At 43.3% G+C, this 24,574-nt stretch overlaps 2 protein-coding genes across 5 annotated transcripts; both read right to left on the reverse strand.

Moving 5' to 3' along the window:
* Positions 1-2,882: 2,882 nt before the first annotated feature.
* Positions 2,883-17,725, reverse strand: Casp2 (caspase 2). Of its 3 annotated transcripts, XR_013088496.1 has the most exons (12): positions 17,576-17,725; positions 15,276-15,426; positions 14,823-14,990; positions 14,588-14,669; positions 13,905-13,999; positions 13,466-13,642; positions 9,356-9,484; positions 9,112-9,202; positions 5,935-6,072; positions 5,691-5,800; positions 4,685-5,527; positions 2,883-3,357 (listed from the first exon to the last, which is right to left on the reverse strand). XR_013088496.1 is itself a non-coding variant. In XM_076832442.1 (11 exons), exons 1-11 carry the CDS (start codon positions 17,647-17,649, stop codon positions 5,396-5,398), a joined length of 1,347 nt encoding a protein of 448 aa, XP_076688557.1. In that variant the 5' UTR covers positions 17,650-17,725; the 3' UTR covers positions 2,883-5,395. The 3 variants fall into 3 exon arrangements, 2 of the variants coding, with proteins under 2 accessions (XP_076688557.1, XP_076688565.1); XM_076832442.1 differs by having other exon boundaries at positions 2,883-5,527; XM_076832450.1 differs by lacking the exons at positions 2,883-3,357; positions 4,685-5,527; positions 5,691-5,800 and adding an exon at positions 8,967-9,027 and having other exon boundaries at positions 5,980-6,072.
* Positions 17,726-18,508: 783 nt separating this feature from the next.
* On the reverse strand, positions 18,509-24,276 carry Tmem139 (transmembrane protein 139). 2 transcript variants are annotated; one of them, XM_076832465.1, is made up of 5 exons: positions 24,039-24,276; positions 22,045-22,200; positions 20,501-20,547; positions 19,775-20,024; positions 18,509-19,564 (listed from the first exon to the last, which is right to left on the reverse strand). In XM_076832465.1, the coding sequence occupies exons 2-5, from the start codon at positions 22,059-22,061 to the stop codon at positions 19,162-19,164; spliced, it is 717 nt and encodes a 238-aa protein (XP_076688580.1). In that variant the 5' UTR covers positions 22,062-22,200; positions 24,039-24,276; the 3' UTR covers positions 18,509-19,161. The 2 variants fall into 2 exon arrangements, with proteins under 2 accessions (XP_076688580.1, XP_076688589.1); XM_076832474.1 differs by lacking the exon at positions 24,039-24,276 and having other exon boundaries at positions 22,045-22,245.
* Positions 24,277-24,574: the final 298 nt, after the last annotated feature.

Genomic DNA, 24,574 nt, shown 5'->3' on the forward strand with positions numbered 1-24,574 from the left:
CAAGTTGTATGCCATAAATATGTAAAATCTCTATTTGCCAATTATATACCAATAAAATTGAAAAAAAATCTCGTTTTTTCTACCATTAGCCCCATAAATCCTCAGAACTATCATCCACCCTTCGAGATGACAAATGTTTGTGATTGTTTGAGGGACTAAAGGTTCTATGAGGCTACCTGCTCTTACTGCAGACAGTACATAAGGCAAGCTCTAAGGAACTGGTGTGAAATGAAAGGAGCGCTTCCTCAACAAAGAAAATAGAGTGAAAAATGACATTATATTGTTGGAGGCCTTCAGAAACAGAAAAGATTTTTTCACTTGTTTGTGAGGTCTGGCTCTTTTAAAGGTAATTGGTTTTTGTACAAAACTGATACAACTATCTGATGCAACTGCTATTTCCTTCCTGCCCCTGAGAAGCTCAGCCTGATCTCAATTCTCAGACTTGGAGGCAGAGACCAGAGGGGTCAGGAAAGTACTCATACCTGCCAAGTGGAAACGTGCAGTCCTGAAGGAAAGCAGACTGCCACTCTAAGAACCAGATTCTTATATTAGGAGAATGAAGAACAAACCTGCCGGCTTATGGAATTGCTGTTTGAAGGAAGTTATACAGAGTGGCCACAGCGGGCATAAGTGGGAGGGAGGTTTGTTTGGCGGGTAAAGGTGCTTGTATAGGGGGCTGGTGATGTGGCTCAAGGGTAGCGCGCTCGCCTGGCATGCGTGCGGCCCGGGTTCGATCCTCAGCACCACATACAAACAAAGATGTTGTGTCCGCCAATAACTAAAAAATAAATATTAAAATTCTCTCTCTTAAAAAAAAAAAAAAGGTGCTTTTATAGGATAGTCCTATGCATCTCCCTCGGAATTTAGGCATGGATTTTTCTGAGTTTTTTGGAGTATTTTCCAACTCCAAGTCCAGCCCCCCAACTGATGGGGCAATAAATCCGACAGTCATGGTGTTTTCAGGCGTCACTTTCCCTCTGCTGGCTGGCAGCACAGCACTCACGCCCCGCTTTCTGAAATTTCAGTAAAGCAACTACAACTACCTCTGAGACACTTTCTCTTTGTAGAAGACCCCACTGGTGCTCATTTCTCCTCTACTCCTTATTGGGCTTTGCTCTTTCAGGACTCCTTGATCCTAGGCTGGGGATGTAGCTATCATTATGATAGAAAGCTTGTCTACCATGTTTAAGGGGCCGAGTTCTGGGTTCAAGTCCCAGCACAGGGTGAAAAATCCTTGGTCTTATCTATTCCCAGCAGATTAGGATTTCCCTGTAGTAATCAGCAGGCCTCTTTCTCCCTCTTCTGGCTTTCCAAATATGATAATCTTTTTCCTGCATCACATTTAATCCTCATTGGGGCCTTTGAAGACAGAGACCTTTTCCTCATTTTTAGGTATGAGCAACCGAGGTTCAATGTAAAAATTATCTTGGCCAAGGTTTCTAGTATCTTCAAAGGCAGGGCCAGATTTGAAAATCATACCTAGAAAGTTCTAGAATCCAAGTTCTTAATGCTACATTTCATTTATGATAAATGATAACTGAATCTCTGAGCCTTGTTTTCCTTCTGAACAAACCAAGCCAAAAAACAGTGGGAAGACTCCCTGTGGGACCTGGGGAGGCGGGAAAACTCCTTGCTCAGTGCCTCCCTAGGCCCTGCACTCCATCCCCAGTAGCCACTCTCCTCTCTTCAGACAGCTCTCCCTCCTCTTAGGATCGCAGCTCTGGTCTGGTATATCATTTGTTTCATTTCTTCCTGTTTTCCTTTTCCGTTTGTGAAAACAGGATGGGAAAGGGCGGCAGAGGGCAGCCCCCAGCTCAGGGAGGGGGATAATTTTAGAAGAGAATCCCCTGGCAGAGGTAAGTGGGGGAAGGGAATTGAGTTGTGAAATTCAACCTGATGCCCTGATTCAAGGGCAGGTGGCAAGGACACGAACTTCTGCTCAGCAAACACTGTTCTGTAATTCCCAAGCTTTCCTGTCTTGAAAATGGGTTCTTACTCCCACAATTCCTGCAATTCCTTAAACTTTCCTAGATTCTTGTATCCCTAACAGCATGACCAACTGGTTTCAGTCCATTTTTTGTGCTCTTTGCCCCTGGTATTCTTTCACATGGTGACATGCTTCAGCTTAACTATGCCCTTTCCCTCTTCTTAGACAATTGCCCACCCCCCCCCACTACTCCTCAGCAACTTTCCCCAAGTCCCACAGCTATTTCCCACCCAAATGCTCCTACAGAATTTTTAATCTCTTGCTAAACCTCTGAAGCCCACCTGTACCTGCACATTTGTCTCTAGACATATACCAAAAAGAGCACAACTCAGAATCCAGTGCTTCCATGCTGCCCTAGAATTCTTTTTTTTTTGGTACCAGGAATTGAACTCGGAGGCACTCAACCACTGAGCCACATCCCCAGCCCTATTTTGTATTTTATTTAGAGACGGGGTCTTAGTGAGTTGCTAAGTGCCTCGCCTTTGCTTAGGCTAGGTTTGAACTCAAGATCCTTCTGCCACCTTGTGCCACCATGCCCAGCCCTAAGTCTGTTACAATCTCTGCTCACCTTAACCCTCACTTGGACCATGTGAGAAATGGAGTACTACTATTCCTGCCCTCCTATCCTCCTATTTCAGTCCAGTCTGTCACTCCAGCCTCCATCCCATAATTAAATAAGCTAGAACCAACACTGCTTGGTAAAGACTCATCTGAACATGAGAAATCAAACCCAGGGCTATGCCAATGTATGAGAAAGAGGGGCAGCAAAATAAGGGGTCTTTAGTTTTAGGTATGCCTCGTGAGGTGGCAAGGAAGGACGCAGGACAAGGCCCAAGAAAATGAAGACACGTGGCTCTGAAAACTGAGCATCTATAGAAACAGACACCAGGCAGGCAACAGTAACAAATATGAACATTTATTTGGCACCTCATGGCAATACAAATCTTGGCAGTGGGAAGTGGAAAGGCTAGATCACTCAAATACGCCCATCCTACACTGACTCAAAGGGAGCAAGTCTTCAAGCCACCCGCTCGCACAACAAATATTTATTGAGCACCTTGACTATTGCATGTGTGCATTCTGCTAGGCACCATGCAGGATGTGAAAGAAGCTGTCTCACAGATGGTATGTCTTCAAGGAGCTAAAAATACCAGTGGACAAAAACAGAACACCTGGAAAAACACAAGTACAAATACTCAACTGTACAATGTCAAAAGGGAAATTTTGTCAAAAAGTAGGATTCTAGAAAGGGTTGGCTGCTGGCCTCCTTTCTTCATTCAACGAACATTTACTGAAGATTTAGTAAGCGCCAAGCACTGGGTCCATACAGGTAAGAGAGCCAGGGTTCCTGCCCTCTTGGAGCTTATGGCCTAGTAGGAGATATAAAAACAAACAAGTAAAACAAACAAATATGTAATTACAAGTTGCAATAAGTGCAAGGAAAGAATGAAACGAGCTGGACAAGGTGGTGGACACCGTAATTGCAGGTTCTTGGAAGGCTGAGGCAGGAGGATCAAAAGTTCAAGACCAGAATCAACAATGTGGCAAAACCTCTTCTCAAAAAATAAAAAGGACTAGAGGATGCAGCTCAATGGAAGCATACCCCTAGGTTCAATCCCCAGAACCAAAGAAGAAGAATTAAACAGAAAGCAGTAATAAACAGAGAAGACTGTTTATAGACCACAGGTTGGGAAGGCCTCCATGAAACTCGAAGAATAAGATGCTATCCCAGGCAAGAGCATTGGGATAGAGAGCTTAGAACAGCTGAGACACTAAGAGGCCACGGGGTTAGAGCATAGAGAGAAGCCACTACTTAATAAGGTTCAAGTGGAAGGCAAGGGCCATATCTCACAAACCAGGGTAAGGAGTTTGAATTTTATGAGGTGTAACAGGAAGACAAAGAGTTCCAAGCAGGAGAATGACATCATCAGATTTATATTTAAAAAACAAAAAGTGGCCAGGCAATGGAACATGCTTATCATCCCAGTGACTTAGGAAGCTGAGGCAGGAGGATCAAAAGTTCCAGGCAGCCTCAGGAACCTAGTAAAACCCTAAGTAACTTACCAAAAACCTGTCGTCCCCCCCACCCCCAAATAATAAAAAGGGCTAGAGATGCAGCTCAGTGGTACAGTGTCCCTGAGTTCAATCTCTAATACCAAAAAACTAAAATAATGTCCCCCAAAACATAATGAACAAACAAAAAAACCCCAAACCATTCTGTTATGTGAAGAGTAGACTGGAGGGGGTAAAATGGAAATGGAAAAGAATGCCTTAAGAACAGGAAGGTTTCATAGAAGCAGAAATAAAGTTTCTAGGTTTGAAAGAATAATAATGTATGTGGTAATATCCTCACTGAAATAGAATGGGAGGGGAGAGAAGACCACACAAAATCGAAACAAGTCTGACAAAGAAGCACAGTGCAGGAGCCAAAGGACCCAGCAAAGGGGCACCGCCCACTGACATGGCAGCACCGAACAGGAGGAAACACAGTGAAAGGAAGAGACATGAAGGAGGGAGACAATAGTGGGAAGCTATTCCAGAAATCCAGATGTGAGGTTCCCTTTGACTGCTCGGACATGAGAACACTACGGGAGAGGAAGGGACATCTCGGAGGAGAGAGAAAGCAGACATGGTGCAGGTCAGTGTGAGGAGAACACCACCCTCCTGGCCTTTTGCCCACTCTCCCCACACACTCACTTCAGTAACCGCTCGGGGGAAAAAAGGCCCAAAGAAGCTCTTTAACACTCCCAGGAGCAAAGCATGCAGACCCAACCGCTGATGAAAGGCTGGCTTCCTGAAGCCCAAAGGGCGAAGTGAGAAGACTGCTGTCCACAGGGACCCACGGTCCTGAAGGGAATGTACAGGCACTTCAGCTCACAGTAGAGGGTGTGTCTTTCAGTCACATCTACCTTTTCAAAGCCAAATGAAAATGCCTATGTTAACTTAGGACACCCTCCAAACTCTCACTCTGGGACAAACAGTGTTGGGAAATGAAACAAAAACAGATATGAGACCATCTCTGAGACATCATTACTACTGTAATAAGAGTGACGACCAAAGTGCCCCGCAGAAGCCCTGGGGGCTGAAGTAACAAACACTAAGAAACCTGCATGCCCTCCCCCACAATGGTATTGTTCATAGCATTGCCTGCCAGGCTCTTTGATTGCAGCCAAAACATTCCTGGCAACAAGTTCAGCCAGAGCTGGCTCTACAGGGAGAGCTTCACACAAGAGGAGCTGGCCTGGAGTCCCACACACAAAGGCGGAGATGACCGGCACTGGAAACGAGCCTGGGGGGTCCCATATCCCTGAGGGGGCAGAACAGAAACTGCATCTGGAAGAAAAAAGGCTCTATTGTGCCTCTGGTGGTCCAGTGGCCCCCAACAGCATGGACGATGGGGAGGTGGCATCACGTGGGAGGGTATCCTGGGAACAGGTAGAGGTGACGGCACAGAGTGCTGCAGTACTCAGACATCTCCTTGCATCGGTGGAACTCTGTGCCAGGGGCATAGCCTTCACGCTCCTTGATGAGGGCATTCACCTGGAAAGGCAGAGCCAGTGGTCCAGAGTCTGAGATCAGCTTGTGCTTTCATGACAGCAGTCCAACACAAGAGAAGAGAGCCTAAGAGAAGTGGTGCAAGGAAGAGGAAGGGAGAATGCTACGGAGATGCGAGGGCTTGTGGAGCCGGCCCACGCTGACTTACCTTAACCAGCATGTCGGCCACATGCATGTCACAAGCCCTCTCAGAGAACACCTGAGTAAGTGCCTCAATATACCAGGAACCCCGTTTGGTATTCCGCATGGCAGCAGTGCCTGCAACCAGAAGGCATGAAGGTCATGGGGAATCCTCCCCATACAGGTTACTTCCATGGTATCTTGTATCCTGCAGTATGAAAAACTCAAGCCCAGAGTATATCTTCTGGGTTACCTACTGGAATTTCAAATACCTTTGAGGCAGGCATAGCCACAAATCATGTCAGAGCGAGTGGGCAGTCTCATCCTCAGCATCTCCTCCTTCCCAGCATCACTCTCCTCACACCCGGGCTTCTTTCCATCCTGCTGGTCAACACCGCGATCAGTCTCGTCTGTAGAAAGGCACACAAAATGAACAAAGATGTTACTTTCTCCCATCTCTAGCAGCCTGTCACAGGTAAGCCCAAGTTCCCTATAACCTTGAATGGGAAGAGTCATCTCCAGCTGTTGTCTCCAACCTATGATAGATGAATTTAAAAACAGAAGTTATTACTTTCCCAGCATGCCTCATTATCCAGGGGGTGCCTACTAGGCCAGGCACTGCACTCAAACACATGCATATATACACGGCGAGGCAAAAAAAATCATCTAAGTTCAATTGGAAAAATACCTAGAAGTCAGTGCTTTGACTGTAAAAAGCAATAGAATATTGACACACTCAGTTTTATTACATAAGAAAAACAAAAAAATTCTATATAAAAATCATAACTTTAATCTATATTATTGGTAAAATAAGCTATAAAACTAATCATGATCAGTAGTTCCCATGGTGATTTTGATAGCTTTAAAGCACTTACTACTTGTTTAATTTTACAAGATAAATTATAGCAGGCATTTAAGATTTAAGAGAAATTTTTAAAAGGAAGAAATTAAAATAGGAATAATTTATTTTTTTCCCTCAAAACTGAAAAAAGAACACCATTATTCAAGCTCAGTGGTAGTGTCATAGAATCACTGAGCACATGCCCAAACTCTTGACTTAGAGCTTATCTATCCCAAGACAGATTCTTATTTTCAATGTTGCTGTTTCATTTGGGGGGAGGCAGGAATCCTGTTGGTAGAAAGGGAGACAGGGAAGACCACAGGTCAATAGCAGAGGTGTGTGCTCTTTCATAGTATTTCCTGCTCCATGCAACATTCAAGAGCCTGGTGAAAAATTGTGGAAAAAAGGACCAAGATTCATTGATTCAATAATAGGTCACTGAGCAACGGCCATGTATCAGATGCTGTTTTATATGAAGCCCTAAGGATATGGTAAAGGAAAAGTCACCTTATGAAACTTCCACTTCAATTGAGATGTTAATCAACTTGGCAGGGGTCATACTTTCATAGACATTAATTATATTATGAAATGTTGCAGAAGGAAAGCTCAAATTTTCAAAGGAATAATCAAATACTGTTCATCCTTTAATGAATACAGTTTTGAGAGACAAGGGGAAGAGGAGGAGCAAAGATTCAGATTACCCCAGGAAAGAGCAATTGCCCTATCCAGATTCAGTTCTGTATTCATCTCTGAATTCAGAAGAAAATGACCACTAATGTCATATTTATTCCACTTTGCTGGTTATGACTCCTAAAGGAAATGGACCAAGATAAGTATGTCCTTCAAGAGACAGGGAACTCCTTTCTTGCCTTCACATCACAGATCTATCACTCAGTAAATGCTACTGGTTCTTTCTTTACGATATCTCCTAATGTTTTCTATATTACTGCTACAATTTCTTAGGCAGGTAAATTTTCATTCATTTATCAACATTTGTAAGTGCCACCAGGGGCAGGCAGTGCTCTGGACTTGGGAAAAGCAGTTAATGCAAAACTAGGTTTGTGTTCTCATATGCTCTTAGAGCAGCTCCCTCACATGGTGACCTTCCTGGGGGAAACTCAACATACTATTTCTTTCTTAAGCTCCCAACAGCTCCATACTGTCATCTGTTGAAGTTCAAAATCTCAACTGTGAGTAAAAGTTTGTAATCAGCTGGACCTACTTCCTGTGATCATACACACCACAGGAAATGTCAGCTTTTTAACTGGATCCCACAACTGGGGTTAGGGGGAACGTGTCCTTTTTCTCTCAGGTGCTCGTCACATTATACTGTTCCTTTCCCTTGGAAAAACTCTCCAAAGACTTTACCAAAGATTTACCTATGTAAATCATATATCCTGGATCCAAATTAAGCCTTACCCTAGCCACAAAAGTCTTTTCATACTAACTGCACTTAAAATGATGTATTCTTACTAAGTATTTCCTCATATGTGTGGTTTCTAATTTTGCTCATGCTTGAGAACTAGTCTCAAGCTACTTCGTGTATATTTGCTTTAGTTTCCAGAGTAATGCTCGGCTTTAAAGTGAGGCCACATCCTCTTTTGCTTCTGTGATAGTATCCGGTGTAGTATTAGTCATGTTGTAGGGCCTCAGTAAACTACATCTTTGATGATATCAGATTAGAAAAATAATGTTAGCTATTATATAACAGCTTCAAAAATTTGAATGGTTGAACAAAATGGACTTCAACCCAAACTATAAGCCCCTTGAGGGCAGTGACCACATTCTAACAGTCATAACTAGCTTTTTAGATTTACCCTAAATCAGGTACTGTGTAAACTTGCTTTTCCATGCACTATTCTATCTAATCATCACAACTACCTTATGAAATACGTATAACTGCCTACATTTTATTTAAAGAAAACTGAGGCGAAGGAATGTCAAGTAACTTCTTTAACTTCAAATAATTACTAAGCAGCAGAGTCAGAATTTGACTCCAAATTTAGAACTCTTAATTACTACTGTTTTCCTCCAGGGTGAGAAGCAGGCCTGTGGTGTCTTCTGAGCCTTGTCATGCAGGCCTGCCTCTTAAAGGGGTAGAACAGACTGCAGGAAAAAAGAAGAGGGACAGAAGCAGCTCAGGAAAGTCCAAGGTTGAAATGAAGTCTGTATTGTTATCCTGTGTGGTCCATGAATGATAAAAAGGAAGCAAGAATGGAAGTGTAGGTGAACAGAGAAGTACAAGGGGGAAGACAGAAGGAAAGACAAAAGAGGAAGGAGATAAAATGTGAGGAGAAGTAGGAAGAGAGAGACAGAAAAGAGTACAAGTTCTCAGAAAAAGGGGCGAAGACATTGACAAGAGAACTCTGAGAACAGGCTATGGTGGTGCACAGAGAACTGACCAGCCTGAGAGCCAGGGGCTGCCCAAGTCCCAGCACACCCCATGCATTGGGAGACACTTACAGAGCAAGAGAGGCGGTGGCAGCAGTGAACAGAAGGAGGTGCCCAAGGGATCCAATAGCACCTGAGAGGAGCAAACAGGAAAGTGAGAGCTGGTGGAGGCTGCCCAGGAGCCATCACCCAGGTGCCGGTCTGCCAGGGCACTCACCTCCACGGCAGGCCTGGATGAAGAACATTTTCGGCTTGTTCTGTAGGCTTGGACAGTTAGCGTTGTCAAAGAGCCGAAAAACCTCTTGGAGCTGCGGAGAGAAATAAAGGAGAAGAGAGGATAAGTTGTCAATAAGGACTCCGGATGTCCTACACATACAACAGTAACTGCTGCTATAAAGGAGGGCAGGTGGGAAGTGACACAGCTTAGGTCCAACTGTCAGCTTCCCCTAGATTACACGCACCTGCAGCAGTTTGCCATCCACACCATAGATGCTGCCCTCCACACCATGTGAAAGGAGTGCCACTATGCAGGAGTCTGTGACACGGTGTGCAGGTAACTGTGCAAAATTCTGGAGTTTCTCTTGCATTTCCTAGAAGAAAAACACCTTTCAGAATTGTTTACTGACATCAGCACCAATATAAATACCAATCTCTAGTTTCTGTTTGAAACCCTAAGCTATTAAAGATAAAATGTTTTCTGTATATTCCTGTAGCAAATGATAAGTCAACCCTTTGAGAGGCTAAAGAAAGCTATGCACTTGCCAGAAAAATGCACAAGAATTCAGACACAAAACTCTGCATATAGATTCACAGACTTGTAACCTGGGAAAGGTTACAAACTCCTAGACTAAAACAAGTCCCTAATGAAGCTATTCCTGAGCTGGTCAACTGTAATTTGTTCCCTGACAATGAACCAGATCCTTTATTTGAACAAATGACCTTACAAATGACACAAGGGGGACCATTATTCAGCTACAGGTAAAAAACATTGCTCTGTGACAGGGTTAATATCATTATGACAGAAAGCACAGCAGAATTTATATGCTTCTGTCAGGGACTATAAATATCCAAGAGACAATGACAACATCTGCATAAAATATTTTGCTTAAGGAAAGCACACTGTGATGGACGATTCCACACAGGGCAGACTACATATGTGAATTCCGATGTTAATCACCTAGGAGTGAACCAGGGTCCCTAGATGAGAACAATGGTTAGCCTCTTGAGGCTCCAATTTCCACACAATAGGAAAATAATCACAAGCAAATGTTCTTAGTTTGTGAAGATTAAATGAGCTATTGCACAGAAAGGAATCAATCACTGTGTCTGTCATTATAACATGCATGTCTAATAGAGTAATCATGTTACTTAAAAAAAAAAAAAACCTATTTGGATCAATCTTGTAGTTTGAATGAAGATCTTGTTTATCTTGCACAAATGCCTACAGGAAAATCACTAACTTAAACATTTGGTTCATCCACCAGAGAGTTATATATTGTCTTACAGTATAATAATTTTCAAACCTATGTCTCTCTGGGTCTTCTCTTGTACCTGAGATGAGCAGAGAGAAAACAAATTCATTTGATTATGAATTTGAAGGAAATTTAATGAAAATATGCTATTCTAGGCAGAACAGTTATTGCTCATATATATTTACCATCCACCCATCCCATAAAGACCACATTAGTACAACATATTTTACTGGTTCCCAAAGTGTGATCCCTAAAGCAGCAACAGCAACATCAGATAGGAACTTGTGAGAAAGTTTCTGCTGCAAACTGTTAACAAGCCCTCCAGCTGATCCTGATGCTATAAGTTTGAGAAGTATTGATCTATTTGTTTGGAATAATACTTCTGTTTGCATATAACTGAAATGTAATATAAAAGAGTTAAAATGCATGGCAATATAACTTGAAATAGACAATATTAAAAAAAAAAACAACTATTTTTCTATCTTTGGGGTAAATAGAAGCCAACTATAATGGAAATCTTAAATTAATAAAAGATCCAAAATTAATTTGTTTATGAAACACATAACTTCAAGAGATAACATGCTCGTGAATGTTCCTTTAGAGTTGACCGTTAGTAGAATTGAACATGTAATAGTTAAGAAGTTACTTTTGCTTGAAGAATGGAATAAAATATATACCTGGGCATCTAGTCATAAGTATTTTCAACTTCATAAAATTATTAGGCCAGTAAATAGAGTATAACAAAACCCAAAGTAAGAATATACATACTTTGTAGCTAAACTTAATAAGATTAAACTATTTAACAAATGCAGATTAGTTATTTGGAGGAATTTTTCCACAAGTAGAATAGCTTAAAATAGGATCTGTAGATTTATTTCTGCAGTACTTCTATAAATAGCAGGGTTCTTAGCTCTTGGGTGTGTTTTGGCTGGGGGTTGGGAGACATGTGAAAAGAACCTGTGAATCCTCTGAAATTACACACAAAATTGTAAGGATGGCTGCATTTTCCAGGGATGATCCAGCCTGTCCCTACATTCTCAAAGCAGTCTGTGATTGGAATGTAAGTTAGAAGACATTAGCACATCAGAAAAGAAACTTTGCCACTTCAAAATGTATCTCCATTTCTTAATGACCGAATTAGGACTAACAACCTCCTGAGGTACAAGGTAGATGCAATAATGCAAAGAGATACTGAAAATAAACCTGGGCGGAGAGAGTTTTGGTGTTCTCTTTGGCACTATCAACAGAAGAGTGTTCACTATGATTAACTGTATTATTCCCTGTTTTCTAATGGAATTTAAAGTCAAAAATGTCTGACAGGCAAAAAAAGAAGACCTTAATGTTTTTTGATGCTGAATAACTACGCAAGAGTAGTCTCTTGAGAAGTTTACCAGGAAGCAGCACGCCGGGCAGATGCCCAGGGCATCAAATTATGACACCCACGGTGATCACCTAGTTTATGACTCATGCAGCTCTTGCCTACACACTCTTCTCCCTACCTAGATGCCACCACTCTCCTTTGCTTAAGTCTCACCTGCCTCATTTATCCTTCAGACTACATCTTCCCAGGGGGTTCTTCCTCTTTGCTCCTACAGAAAATGGTGTCTCTAATCCTGCTTGGTCTTTAGGAATAAAAAAGGATGCATTTCCTTTTTAGATGACATTAAGACTCCTTAATCTATCTCAAGTCCCTTGAATTCAAGGCCCACATTTTAAAAATTCCTGATAGCTAACAGTCCCCCATTATAAGGTGCTCAAAATTAAGCCTCATTGCAACTCAGAACACTGTTCCCAGAGAATGAGAATTCAATAGGTCCTTGAATCTGCATCAGGTTTGCCATAAACGGAAATGGCATTTATTTAATCTACTGAATGTTTCAAAATACAGTAATAAACAGCTGATTTGGTGACTCAGTATTGTACCTTTAACTATTATGCATATAAAATCCTTTATCAGTTGTTTATGATTTAGAAAACCATCACATAATAGACTCCTAGTGAAATGAATGGCTGAACCAAAATCTCTGAGGAAACATACACAGTGTACATTTTGTGTCAGTGACCTCGTCACAGGACTCCCTCTGTGGTGACTGGTACACAGGCTACCCTTTTCCCTGCATGGCCAGCAGGCTTCTCTGGCAAGTGTGTGACCTACTTCAGTACAAGACAACCGAAGATGCTGTTCTGCTTGGCTCTCATGGGGAAGCTGGCAAAAACACCAGAGGACAACACCTAGGTACCCGCTGATGAAAATGGCCGCAGCCAAGTGACAGCAGATGCATAACTATTCCCACAGAAGCAGGACAGCTGGAGAACAAACAAAGGACACAGAACAAATGCTAAACACAAAACCAAGATTCTTTGCCTCAACAGGACAGAGTGAATCTCCTAGAAATTTTAATGTCACCACTAACAGCCCCAAAGGCAAGTTTAAGGAAGTATTATTATGGAATCAAAATAGAATTCATAATAAACTTGTATATAAGTGACTGTTAATTTCAAGAGAAATTCTAAAGGCAATGAAATCAGTAGTGGTGCAGCTTGGTCACTGAGGTTAATGAGGAATAACCCCAATGAAAATGCTTATAGTGTGAGAATCTAGTCTGGAAGCAATCTACCCGTAAAAGGACTTGGGGCCATAACCCCATAACATATGGGGAATATGATTTGAAAGAATTATATCTTCTAAAGTAATCATTTAACAAATAATTAAGTTCCTAAGCAGTGGTATCAAGCAAGAATAAATGTCCTGCATAGTCCCAGTTTATAAATATCTTCTCTGAGTTAGTTAGGGTGAATCCCAGTATCTCATCACTTCCTGAGAGGCTGGGAATCAAGTTTCTGAACATGTAAAAGTGAGAACCTAACCCTGGACTATTATTACTCCATGAAAGCACAGCTACTCTGAGATGTCAACACTGATACAGCTGGATGGTTCTAATTCTTTTTTACTAGATTGCAAAGTGAAGAGCACAACAGTAGTGCCGCCGTGAGTACATAACCTCACATCCTAGCAGGCCCACAGGCAGCAGACTTGTCTGGCCCCCACGTGTTGCCCAGTCATCTGATTTACATGCCAGTCTTTCCAGTCTCAGGTACCTGTGCAGTCTGGTCATGCAGGACATGGACATTGTAGCCCAAATGTTTGAAGAGAGTGACTAGAGTACTGTGGTCCACATCCCCTCCAGAGCGAAATTCCAGTTCTTTCTCTCCAGTGAAGAGCACATTACTCAGCACCAATGCCAGGCCACGAGGCCGAGACTGCAACTTGTAGGCCTGGGGAGTGGGAGCAAGTTAGACCATGAGATTCTTAATGACAGGAACTATGATACCCTCACTAGATTAGGCATCCCCCACTCCCAAAGACATAATCTTCTTAACTTCACCAGGTGAATAAGAGACCCACTCATAGAAGGCATCCAACCAGCAATGACTTTCTGACTAATAAGGCAGTTAGAAAATGCACATGAAAACTAGGTTCAAAGACTCATGAAAGTGTATCTGTTTTCCAACTTTCTTGCCATTACGCAAGACTCACCAACTGGCAGTGTGTTTGATAAAACTCAGGAGTGCAAGGCTTCACCTGAAGGCAAGGAGGACCATCTCCATTATCTAGGGAGTGTTCCATAGTGTCTGTGATACAAAAAGAAAGCAAAAAAAAAAAACTTGTATATAATTCAAACATCAATTCTAGCAGTTAATTATAATATTAGACACCCCTCTGAACCGAGGTTTTGATAAATTTTGGTCTCTTATTCCCCTGACTGGTAAACTCCAAGAGGGCACAGGTGCTGTTAGCTTCAGCTCACAGGGGATCCTCTACACTGGGCTTAGGAGTAGTAGGTACTCAACTTGTTTAATGTCTGAAAAGGTGATCTAATAAATGCCTATTTTTAACCACCAGGCTACACAATTAGTAGGTTGGTAGCCCCAAACATAGTCTTTTCTCATTCAGTTTTAAAGAAAAGACAAGTTAGTTGGATAGAAATTTTCTACCAATATAAGTTGCTCAACAGGCCAATCATCATAAATAATATTAACTGTGATTGAAGGGAAATGGGCCCAGCTAATGCACTATTTAAATTATCCTACTAGTCTTTAACAAATTCACTGAAGGAATTGTTCCCAGTATGAAATATGTCTTAGTTAAGGAAAAGCCAAACACTAGTCAAAAAAACAGAAATTAATGTGTGAGACTCCTTTTAACCCATTAATTCTCACCTGACGACAGGCGGAGCTGCTTGTGAGGGGTACAGGACTCACATACTGGGAAAGGGAGATTCATGTCGTAGTCACAGCTCAACTGTAAAAAAATTTTAGGACTCACCATGATAGACCTTAGGGAGAAGGTTCAGTCCAAATAAAATAAAATCTAGTTTCCCCACCCTGTCCCCCAAAAGTCCTTTCCAGCCAGAGTAACCCTTCCCCAAATCTCAACATGTGCAGGGCTCCATACCGGTGGGAGTACATGCTGAAGACCAGAGAGAGTGGTGAGTAATAGATCCTCCAGGTGCCCCTGCTTGGTCTCCCTCAGTGCTGCACAGAAAGCATCAAAAGCCTGGGGTCCCCTCTTGGGCAGCAAGTTGAGGAGTTCCACATTCTGGCTGAAACTGCCCACTTTGGCCTGAGAGACCAGAACAAACTATGAAATCACAATTATCTAGTTATAATCCCATTTTTTACATAAGCTTTCTAGTAGTTTCCTCATTCTCTTAAGAATTCCTTTTACAGAAAAAGTTATGTACAGGTGAAGTCTTTTCCATTATGTCTTTTCTTTCAAATTCTCCATAGTTAGGAAGGCACTTGCATATCCTTAGCAAGGCACTATGGCTTTCCACATTTTATCATCTTCTATTCCTACCCCTAAGATTAATTTATCTCCTTGCCCCTCTCTTTTGCCTCCAGATACCTGGATGAGCTCCCTCATTTCCAGAGTGATGATGTCCTTCTCCAGGAGATGTTCCAATAGTTCACTCAGCAACAGCTGTTTGGCTAGCACCACTCGGTTCTTTTTCAAAGTCTCCTGATGGTCAGGATGCATACCATAAACCATTGATATCCTATAGACAACAGTAAACGAAAAGGCAGTCAAGTACAAGTTGGGACAAAGAGTAGACGAAGAGCCATGGATAAAATAAACAAAAAGGGGACTTACAATAACAAAGATTAGGCTCATTATACTGAATTTGGCTAAAATCAAAGATGTACTAAGCAGTAATAGTACACCAATCCTAAGGGAATAATGTAAAATTCTTTGGGGAGTACATTCAACTGAGGCTATCTGAGATGAATTGTCTGACTGTGGGATAAAAATATCTTGATACCAAATACAAGCACACATATATTTAAGAGAAAGGAAATATCTCTGTCAGACAGACCAATATTAAGAGAGTTCCAGAAAACATTCATATTATTGATCTAAAAGTTATGTAAGTTTAAAATGACCTTGGGTGAGGTACAAAATAATTTAATAGAAAGGCAAAATCTGAAGCCAATGGCCAGATTTAATAGTCACATGCTTTCTAGGTTACTTACACAAACGAAGTTTTTTAAAACCTTTAAGTTACTGTGACAAAATGACACTAGAAATGATCAGAATCCTATCAGATGTAGTGATGAACAGTGTCACTTGAAATTATACTGCAAGGTTAAATTACTTTGGTAATTTATTAGAGATATCTGTATTTCAAAGATTTTTTAGTGTTTCTATCAATTTGGGAAGAGACCAACTTCTGCTTATGAATTAGACTCCTATTTCCCATATATTATCTAGGTGACCTTGTATGTAAATGCAGAGGTCTGCTTAGTTTTCAAATTCACAACATTAAAGGCTTGTTGGCAGTGAGAAAAGAATAAAAGGTCCATCACACAACCTAAAACCTAGTTAATTAAACTTTCATCCTGACTTCAAAAAATAATAAAATTTATAAGAAAAACATGCATCTATAAAATGGATGTACTTAGACTAGATATTTATAGTTAGAGGGAAAAGCAGAGTCTGAGAGGAATTCAGATATCCAAGAAGAGAACAAGTGGGCACCTAAGACAGAGGAGATATTTAGAATACTCCTGATATTCCAAATGTGGTTCATAAGCAACAGATCTCCTTTCAAAGCAGCAGATCTCTTATGATTGGTAACAACTCTAAGGAATTTGAGATAAAGATCAGTCTTTAAAACTTTCTCTTCCCTTAGTTTTCACAAGGGCCATTCCCTCTAGGTCCTCACTGCCTACCATGCTTCTATTTCTTTTGGAAGACCTTTGGCCTGTCCTTAAAGTTGATACTGAATCAGGACTCCCCAAAAAGACTCTCCTCCCTAGGCAATCTTATCCATTCTCACAACTTATTCAATTTCCCTCAAGTACCAGACTTGGTACTTGAATTTTCAACCAAAAACTTATCGGTTTTTATCGAAAACGTGGTCCACTCTCTGCACACCTGCTTCCAATGTGAACTTTTCAAAAGTTTCCAAACCTTCAATTTTTAAGACACAGTTGCAAGGTGGGGGACAGAGAACCAAGGGAGTCCAAGTTTTGATTCTGTGTGCTTCTGAAGGTGCCTGTTCCGAAATTCTGGGTTAATCCCCAGTCCTGGTCCTGGTTTGGACCAAGACCATTACAATATATCTTTCTCGTTACATCTCTCTCATTACAGGAAAGATCAAGGCAGAAGTGGCGACTCTGAGACTCAGGAGCCTCCCAATCTTCCCAGAGTACTTAAACTTAAATGCCTATGTTGAATTCTTCTTAAAAACTTGGTCATTATATGGAAAGCAATGCAGGTCATGAAATTGTCTATCCAAATCAAATGTATATCAGGCAGAAAACTTATGTCTGCAGAAAGGCTCATTGGTTTTTAAGGGAGAAGAGAACAGTTAGTTCCTTCTCATCACCCAGAAGAAAGGATGGAGACTAGCAGGGCTGCAAAGAGCTATCCTTATGCAGAGCCCCCAAGAGGTGGACAAAGGGAGGCTGGGGCAGTCTTTGCCCACGAAAGGCAAGGCCAAGAGGGCTGCTCGCGCGCCCCTGCGCGGGGTTTGGCTCGGAGCGGCCCCGAAGGCTCCTCAGGGCCTCCCACCCTTGGCAGCTAGCCCGGACACGGCTACTTTTAGGGCTGCAAGAACAGGGGGCGACAAGACTGCACGCTGAGACCGCGCGGTCCACTCTCCTGGACGCCATGAAATCCCCATTGACCCCTTCCCCTCTCACCTGCGCCTCCGGTCAGCAGCCATTAGCCCCCTTTGCTGCAGGGCGGGAGGGGACCCCGCGCTCGGCGCCGCCATTTCCCACTTTTCCCGGGCTGTGCACGCACCGCCCACAACCCAAACAAACCCAGGGCCGCCACTTCCTCCGCATCCCTCCCCCGGCCTCCAGGGCAATCGCGCCTGCGCCTACTGCCCCTAGCCCCGCCCCGATTTCAGGCAGGTCCGCTTTCGTGATGGTGCGTGCGCAACACAGAACTCTTGCCGGGGTCGCGCGGTCCAATGGGAAGAGAGCAGGCGCCGGCGGAACTGGAAGGGGCGGGGAATAGCTGAAGCCCCTCCTACTGAAGAATTCGACTGGCCCTCGGCTCCCGCGGAAATCAAGGCCTTCTCCTTTGGCTCCTCCCCCCCTCCCTGCCAAGCCTGCTGCAATAACTTCCGGAGACCGAGGTAGTGAGACTTGTCGCTTTACTGGAGTTACCCCCAGGGGCGGGATGCAGAAATTAGAGGGCGAACACCAGAAGGCGCTAGACAAGACCCCCGCGACGAATGTTGGTTTGCGGGGGAAGTGAGGAGCATCCCAGTCGCAGCACTGGGGGTCTGAAGAAGCAGGACACGGGGCTGGGGGTAGAACCCCAGCAGTCAGTCAGAGTGAAGCCGAAGGGGCTGGGGACACTCTGCAGGTGATCCCGCGCTTCAAGATAGATATTCAGGAGGGAGTCTCCTTGGATACTACCCTTCACCCCTTGCCAAGAAACACGTTGTTAACCTTTCTGACCTTCATCCATTGTCAAAACTTGAAGTCTACTTGGGGCAATTTACTCCACTGCTTTCGGACAGGATGAAGACCCTGCGTGAGGACTGCACTGTAGCTCCTGGATAGGGGAGAGGCACAGTAACTGCTTCCCACATGGACCAGGGACCATCAGAGCTATGATTAGCCTTACTACTGTAGGAAGCTGGGTCACTCCTGATCCTGCCCAGCCCACCCTGTTAGATGTAAGGATCCTGCATTCTGATTGTATGAAGTCCTCTGTATAGCAACTGTTCCATGATAGGGACTGAGACAAATGTGGAAGGCCTGGCTTCCTGGTCCTTGCCTTGCATTGAAATCAGGAGTTCATTCAAGTTGTTTTTATGTTATTTACTAACTGTATGTCCTAGTGCATGTTTTATAACTCCTCTGACCCTTGAAACCCCATTTTTCAATGAGGGTAATAATACTTAATAAGGCTGAAAGCCTGAGAGAGCTAACAGAGGTAAGGCATTTGAAACAGATGGAAATATATCTGTCATTCAGATATTACTTTACTTCCTTCCTCAGCTTCTCTGGATTACCCCACCACCTCACCCTAATTTAACTCTGGAAATACTGGGCATGGGGTATGTCATAAAATGTTGCCAGAAGACTCAACTTCCGTTACCCATTTCTTCACTGGGAAAGGCTTACCATAGCCCAACTCCCCTCTGGATTCAAGTCCCCATTTTTGATGTCCAGGCAGAAATGCGGTTCCTGACACATGGTGGGTGCTAGGAAATGCTGGTCAAATGAATGAATGAGTCTGATGTAGAGCCATAAGTCCTGAGAGTTGGTTAGGGGAGTGTCCAGTTGTTTTCATAGAAAACATTATCATCATCAGGGTGAGCAAAGCAGACATCATAGGCAGGGGGTGGAGTAAGAGGCTCCCTTTTGGGGGTTGCCCTCAAGCTCTGCAGATCAGGAGCAGTGGATATGACCCGTGGTCCCCGAAGCCGAAGGCTGATCAGAACTCTTCCAGGGCTTCCTCCTGGGGTCATAGCCCCCTCTGAGCCCACTCGTCTTTCCAGTCTATGTGTCACGGGCCTTTCTGATTGGCTAGGTTGTCCCCCATCAAGTTCTGGGGAGATTACAACACTGCTGTAAGGGGGTGGTTGATCCAGCTGTTGGGGGTGGCTCTCTGATTCCAACACTACCATGGCCTCTTCATATGTTGGCACCTCAAAAGCTTCATTGTCCCTGAGGGAGAAGAAATAAAGTCATTAGTGGCTTCCTGAAAGGACCCCTTTTCCCCTTTCCTGTTTGCAATCCAGACCCCTCTACTGGTCCTTAACCCCTGCTCTCATTAGTACCAGTGAAGGAGGAAAGCAGAGTCTCTTAGAGTCTAAAGGTGTAGAGGAAGGATGGTCCCAGTGTGTATTCCTGTCATCCACCCACACCTTCACTCACCGTGCATTGCTTGGGGTCTCTGGGCTCTCTGTCTGCATTGATCGGAGCCCCCGTTCCAGAAAACAGGCCAGGAGGGAGGCAAACAAGAAGAAGCCAGCCAAGGTGAGAAAAAAATAAGCAACAGGGGCGATGTCTGGCCGTATGCTCAGTAAAGCCAGCCCCAGGAGTAGGGAGGCACAACTCAGGGAGAGAAGTGGTTTCTCCAGTCTCCCCCACAATTGGCTTGGCACCATGGCCCTGCCCAGAATGCCTGCAAAGAGATACACAGCTATGGTGTGTAACTAGAAATTGGGATCATGGCTGTACCAGGTAAACAAATTATATTCCTCGGGTGGGTTCCATGTGCTTCAATCTCAAATAATGACCTGCAGGATCCCCTCCAAGTCCACAGTTCTCTTTAGGTTATCATGTGGCAGGAAACCAGCCCAAGAGTTCTGACTTCCAGCATTCAAGTTTATTGTGTTTTGGCTCTACCTGCATTCCTTTCTTCTTACCTGTAGTCTCCCTTCCATCTTCCCTATAAACCATCCAGAATCTAGTGCAGGCCACCCTGCCACGGCCTCAGTGCACACCGGCATCTCTGGAATCCAGGTGATTCTGGAATCCAGGTGATGGGGCAGGCCCGCCTTTCTCCATTATTGCACCTGTTGGACCTCCACCCTTTGTTTCTCCAGCTAGAGGCTTTCAGTCTGATCCAGTTGGAAAGAAAAGGGGTATATCACTTACCCTGTCTGTCCCGGTTATCTTCCAATGTCCCCACAGTCAGCCATGCTCTAGTAAAGAGAGAAAGTACACATTGACGCAGCAGAGCCACAGGGACACAATTAGGTGAGAAAGAATCTTACAAAAAGGCCTGGTAGGGGACAGGGCCCTGATTACTCTTGTCCTCTTTGACTCCATATCTGCCAGACACCACTCCATCCCCAACTCACTAAACTGGGGTTTCAAGTTTCCTGCTAGGAGTCAGAACAGGGGCAGCAAGTTTAGCGGACAAGGGAAAACTTTTCTCTCACAGTAATAATCCTGAAGCAGCCCAAATCCCCAAACCAGCCTGCCAATTCCCTGAAGTTTATACAGCAAAATGTTATAGACCCCCCTCCTAACACACCAGTCCAATTCCTCAACCCCAGCCCCGCCCTATAAGCGGCCTCAGGAGTTCCTGCTCACCTGTTTCCATAGACTGTAGGAAGCAGGTCTGGGGGGGGGGGGTGTGCTGGGGGAAGGAGGCGGAGTCCACTGGCCCCACCCTCTCTTCTGCCCCAATCCCTTTTCTTGCCCAGTCTTCCTCCTCCCCTCTCCCACAAAGGCTGACCTCCTCCTACTATCCCCACTGATTTCCTTTCCACCTATCCATACAAAGCCTTGATGAGCCGGCTCCCCCCCATCCTAAGTGATCTTTGTACTTAGAACCCAAAGTAGAATTAACCTTTCTCTTCTTTTCAATGCACTGGAAGTTAATCAGCCTTGGGCACTTTGCCTTGTATTTAGGTAATTCATTTTCTGCCTGTTTTTCTGACCAGAGTGGTTATTTGTGGACCACATGGTGCTTGGCACTTAGTGAGCCATGGTGTGGGCTTGGAGTGGGTGCATAGCTTCTGCTGTTGTTGCTGCAGACTGCCTCTTTCCTGCCAACCTGTCAGAGGTGTGTGTGTGTGTGTGTGTTTCTTGGCCTGTTTAACTCTTGATTCTTCAAAATCACTTAGGTGATACCTGCTTTGGAGCCTGTCTGCACTGTATAGCCACATCATTTTTTAATTTCTTTATTTGGGCCTTTTCCTGGTTATATACTTTTCTTCCACTGTTCCTTAAGGAGAGTTATTAATTTCAGTCATCTTTGAAACCCTGAAACTAGTACAGTTCCTGTCACAGGGTAGGTATGAGCTCAGTAAAGTTGATTCCAGTATCAGAAGCCACCTTGCTGGAGGCCTCATGACACTCTGTGGATCCAAAGGCCACTCCTTAGCTTTGGGTCAGGCAGTAAGTCTCTGTGAGGGAGGTGCTGGAGCCTATGATATCCTGGAGCCACTCAAGACTGGACTCTTTTCCTTCTGCCTGTTAGCTGGGAGTAAAGGGGGAAGCTGCAGACAGAGGGGCACAAATATAATCCAGAGCCCCCAGGGACGGTTGTAGGGGTCTAGCCAGGCTGCTGTAGCAGAGGGTATGTGGAGTGTTCACCCCAGGGCTGCAAATGTTCCAGCCTACTGTTTTCCAGTCCCAAAGAAAGAGTTTGGAAGACTCAACAGAGAGGTTTTGGACATTTTATAACTTACTCCTTAGCAGCGGCCATGCTGATGCAACGGAGGGGTGCATGTGCCTACAGCCAGGGGAATATGCAGGATAGGCTGCAGCCCACTGCACAGATGGGTTTCCCCAGATGTATTATGAGTACATTCCTTTATTTCACAATCCTCTCTTCAGATGCTTTCCTAAAGATAGAAGATAAGAAAATGGCCAATTTCCCCCTGTCCATTTCCTGAGGTATCACATTCCTTAGAGACTTTCTCTTACTGCAAGCTTTCCTGGGCACTGATCAGTGTTTAACCCAACAGTGGTGCTTTTTTTTTTTTTTTTTTTTTTGTGTGTGTGTGTGTGTGTGTGTGTGAGAGAGAGAGAGAGAGAGAGAGAGAAAGAGAGAGAGAGAGAGAGAGAGAGAATATGGATACGTGTGCAGTATTAGCTTCATTTCCTTTGTCTCAGATCATTATGGGAAGAGGGAAGAGAGTGATGGTAACCACTTGAGGTGTGTCTAAACACAGTAGACATTGGAAGTGGAAGAAGAGAGTGGTTATTTTGTTTCCACCATTTGCTATGCTGACTGTTGAGCTCATTTGGCTGGAATCAGGATTTTGACCTTCAGTTAATATATGAATAGAAGGAAATTGACCAGGGATTCATCTTTGGTATGTGTGCTACGTTAGGGAGCTTTGTTAGAAGGTGTTTGGAGAGGGAAGAAGGTGCAGAGTAAAAGACAAAGGTCAAAAGGTGTGGGCCTGAATGTCTGCAGTGTGAGGAAGGGTTCTGCTGTCTGGGAGAGGTGGGGCCATTCATAGCTTAGGGCTCTTCCAAGTCAGAAGAGGGTGCTGGACTGCCTGCTGGCTGTTCCCTTTATTAAAGCAACAATTTAAAATAGGTTTTTTAAAAATTACATTTGTTAAAAAAAGAAGTTACAAAATATTTAAAAGCTAAAGAAAAGTGATTTGAAATATCCTAATATGACCATTTAAAATTTTTACAATTCCTTTCAGGTTGTCCACATACAAACTAGACTGTTCTTCAGTTGAGATCAGATTAATTTCATCATTTGGTATTTTAAAAAGTTTCAAACATTATATAAAGTATATTTTGCCAGTTACTATAGTTCTTTTTCTTTTCTTTACATATAAATATTTTTTTGGGGGGGTTGAATACTAAGCACACATTCTCTACTGACCTATATACCCCATTCTTACAATAGTAATTTCTAATAACCATACAATATTTTATTGAATGGATATGCCATAATTTGTCTAACATACCCTTATGATGTATTGCTCTATAACCCTGAGCTTATTTCATTCAGTTTTCTGGGTTATTATAAATGAAGCCACAAGAAAAAGAAAGGTGGGGGAGGGTCCTGTGAAAATCAATGGGGGATCAGTAGAGGAAAGAGACCAGCAGGGGAGAGAAAAGGGGAGGAGAAGGGGAAACCTGGGGGAGTTTGTATATGTATGAATATGTGACCATGAATTCTACCATTATGTACAACTATAATGTGCCAATGAAAATATGGGAAAAAAATGATACCTCAAGAAGCAGAAAGTAGTTTGAGGTTGCTGGGACCACAGTGGGGGAGGGAAGGTTGAGGAGTACTTGCTAAATGTTTTTTTTTTTTTTGCGGGGGTGACAAAAATGTTCTGGAGTTAGTGGTGATGCTTGCAGAATTCTATGAATATACTTTTAAAAACCCCAGTGAGTTGTACACTTCAAAAGGGTGAATTATTTCTCAGTAAAGCTGTTTAGAGATAATGTAATGAACATCTTCTTAGAGGTAGTTTTTCCTTCTTTTTTGGATTGAATGATGAACTCTAAGAGGAGAACGAATTATAAGTTACGTCATCAAGAGGCAAGCAATATGAATGATTTTATTGCTCTTAATACATGTGGCCAAACAGTTTCCCAAAGATTTTCCTTTTTTCTTTTCATTAACTTAGTATCTTAGAAAAATGCAAATGCATGATTTGATTAAACTATCATTCTACTTTCTACTTGGCTGCCTTTGACAAACCTGTGAGAGGCTAAATCACTCCTCTCTGCCCACTCACGATTTCCACCTCATCTTGGGGACAACAGTGGAGACCCTGGAACAGGGAACAAAGGAGGAGACAGATGATTGTGATTGTGGTGAGATCTGGGTGTCCCAATGGGTGCTTGTCTCTGCTATGCATTTCTGTGATCTTGTGTTTCTGAGTCTGGGTCTGCTTCATAGTTGTGGTCAACATGCATGGGATGTTTGATGTGTACTGCTCCCTGTGCTTGGAAACACAAATTAAGTAATTTGAAGTACATTTGGTAGTTTCTGTGATTTTGTCCATTTTATGGATGAGGTCAGAAACTTGAGGGACCTGAGTCTAATCAGACTGACCTAATCAGAGTTGGGAATCAAGGTTTGAATCCACATCCAAGCTTAGAACCCTGGCTCTTAACCACTGTATAATCACCCTCCAAACACTTTTAGTGGCTGCCCACATAATGATAATTTAACAAAATACCTACAGCAGTCTGGTCTCCCTCAGGAGTGGTTTGTGGTTCGTTGCTGTTTTC

The sequence above is a fragment of the Callospermophilus lateralis genome, chromosome 1, assembly GCF_048772815.1.
Source record: "Callospermophilus lateralis isolate mCalLat2 chromosome 1, mCalLat2.hap1, whole genome shotgun sequence".
Classification (NCBI taxonomy): Eukaryota; Metazoa; Chordata; class Mammalia; order Rodentia; family Sciuridae; genus Callospermophilus; species Callospermophilus lateralis.

Bases quoted from the DNA above. Each gene is read 5' to 3' on its own strand.
- Casp2 (XM_076832442.1), bottom strand. From the start codon at position 17,649: ATGGCGGCGCCGAGCGCGGGGTCCCCTCCCGCCCTGCAGCAAAGGGGG. The intron at 15,427-17,575 runs GTGAGAGGGGAA...TGTTGTCTATAG, and splicing joins GCTGCTGACCGGAGGCGCAG to GATATCAATGGTTTATGGTA. The intron at 5,528-5,690 runs GTAAGTCAGCGT...CTGCCTTTCCAG, and splicing joins TGGCCGACATGCTGGTTAAG to GTGAATGCCCTCATCAAGGA.
- Tmem139 (XM_076832465.1), bottom strand. The intron at 20,025-20,500 runs GTAAGTGATATA...ATCTCTTTGCAG, and splicing joins AGATAACCGGGACAGACAGG to GCATTCTGGGCAGGGCCATG. The intron at 19,565-19,774 runs GTGAGTGAAGGT...CTTCTCCCTCAG, and splicing joins GAGACCCCAAGCAATGCACG to GGACAATGAAGCTTTTGAGG.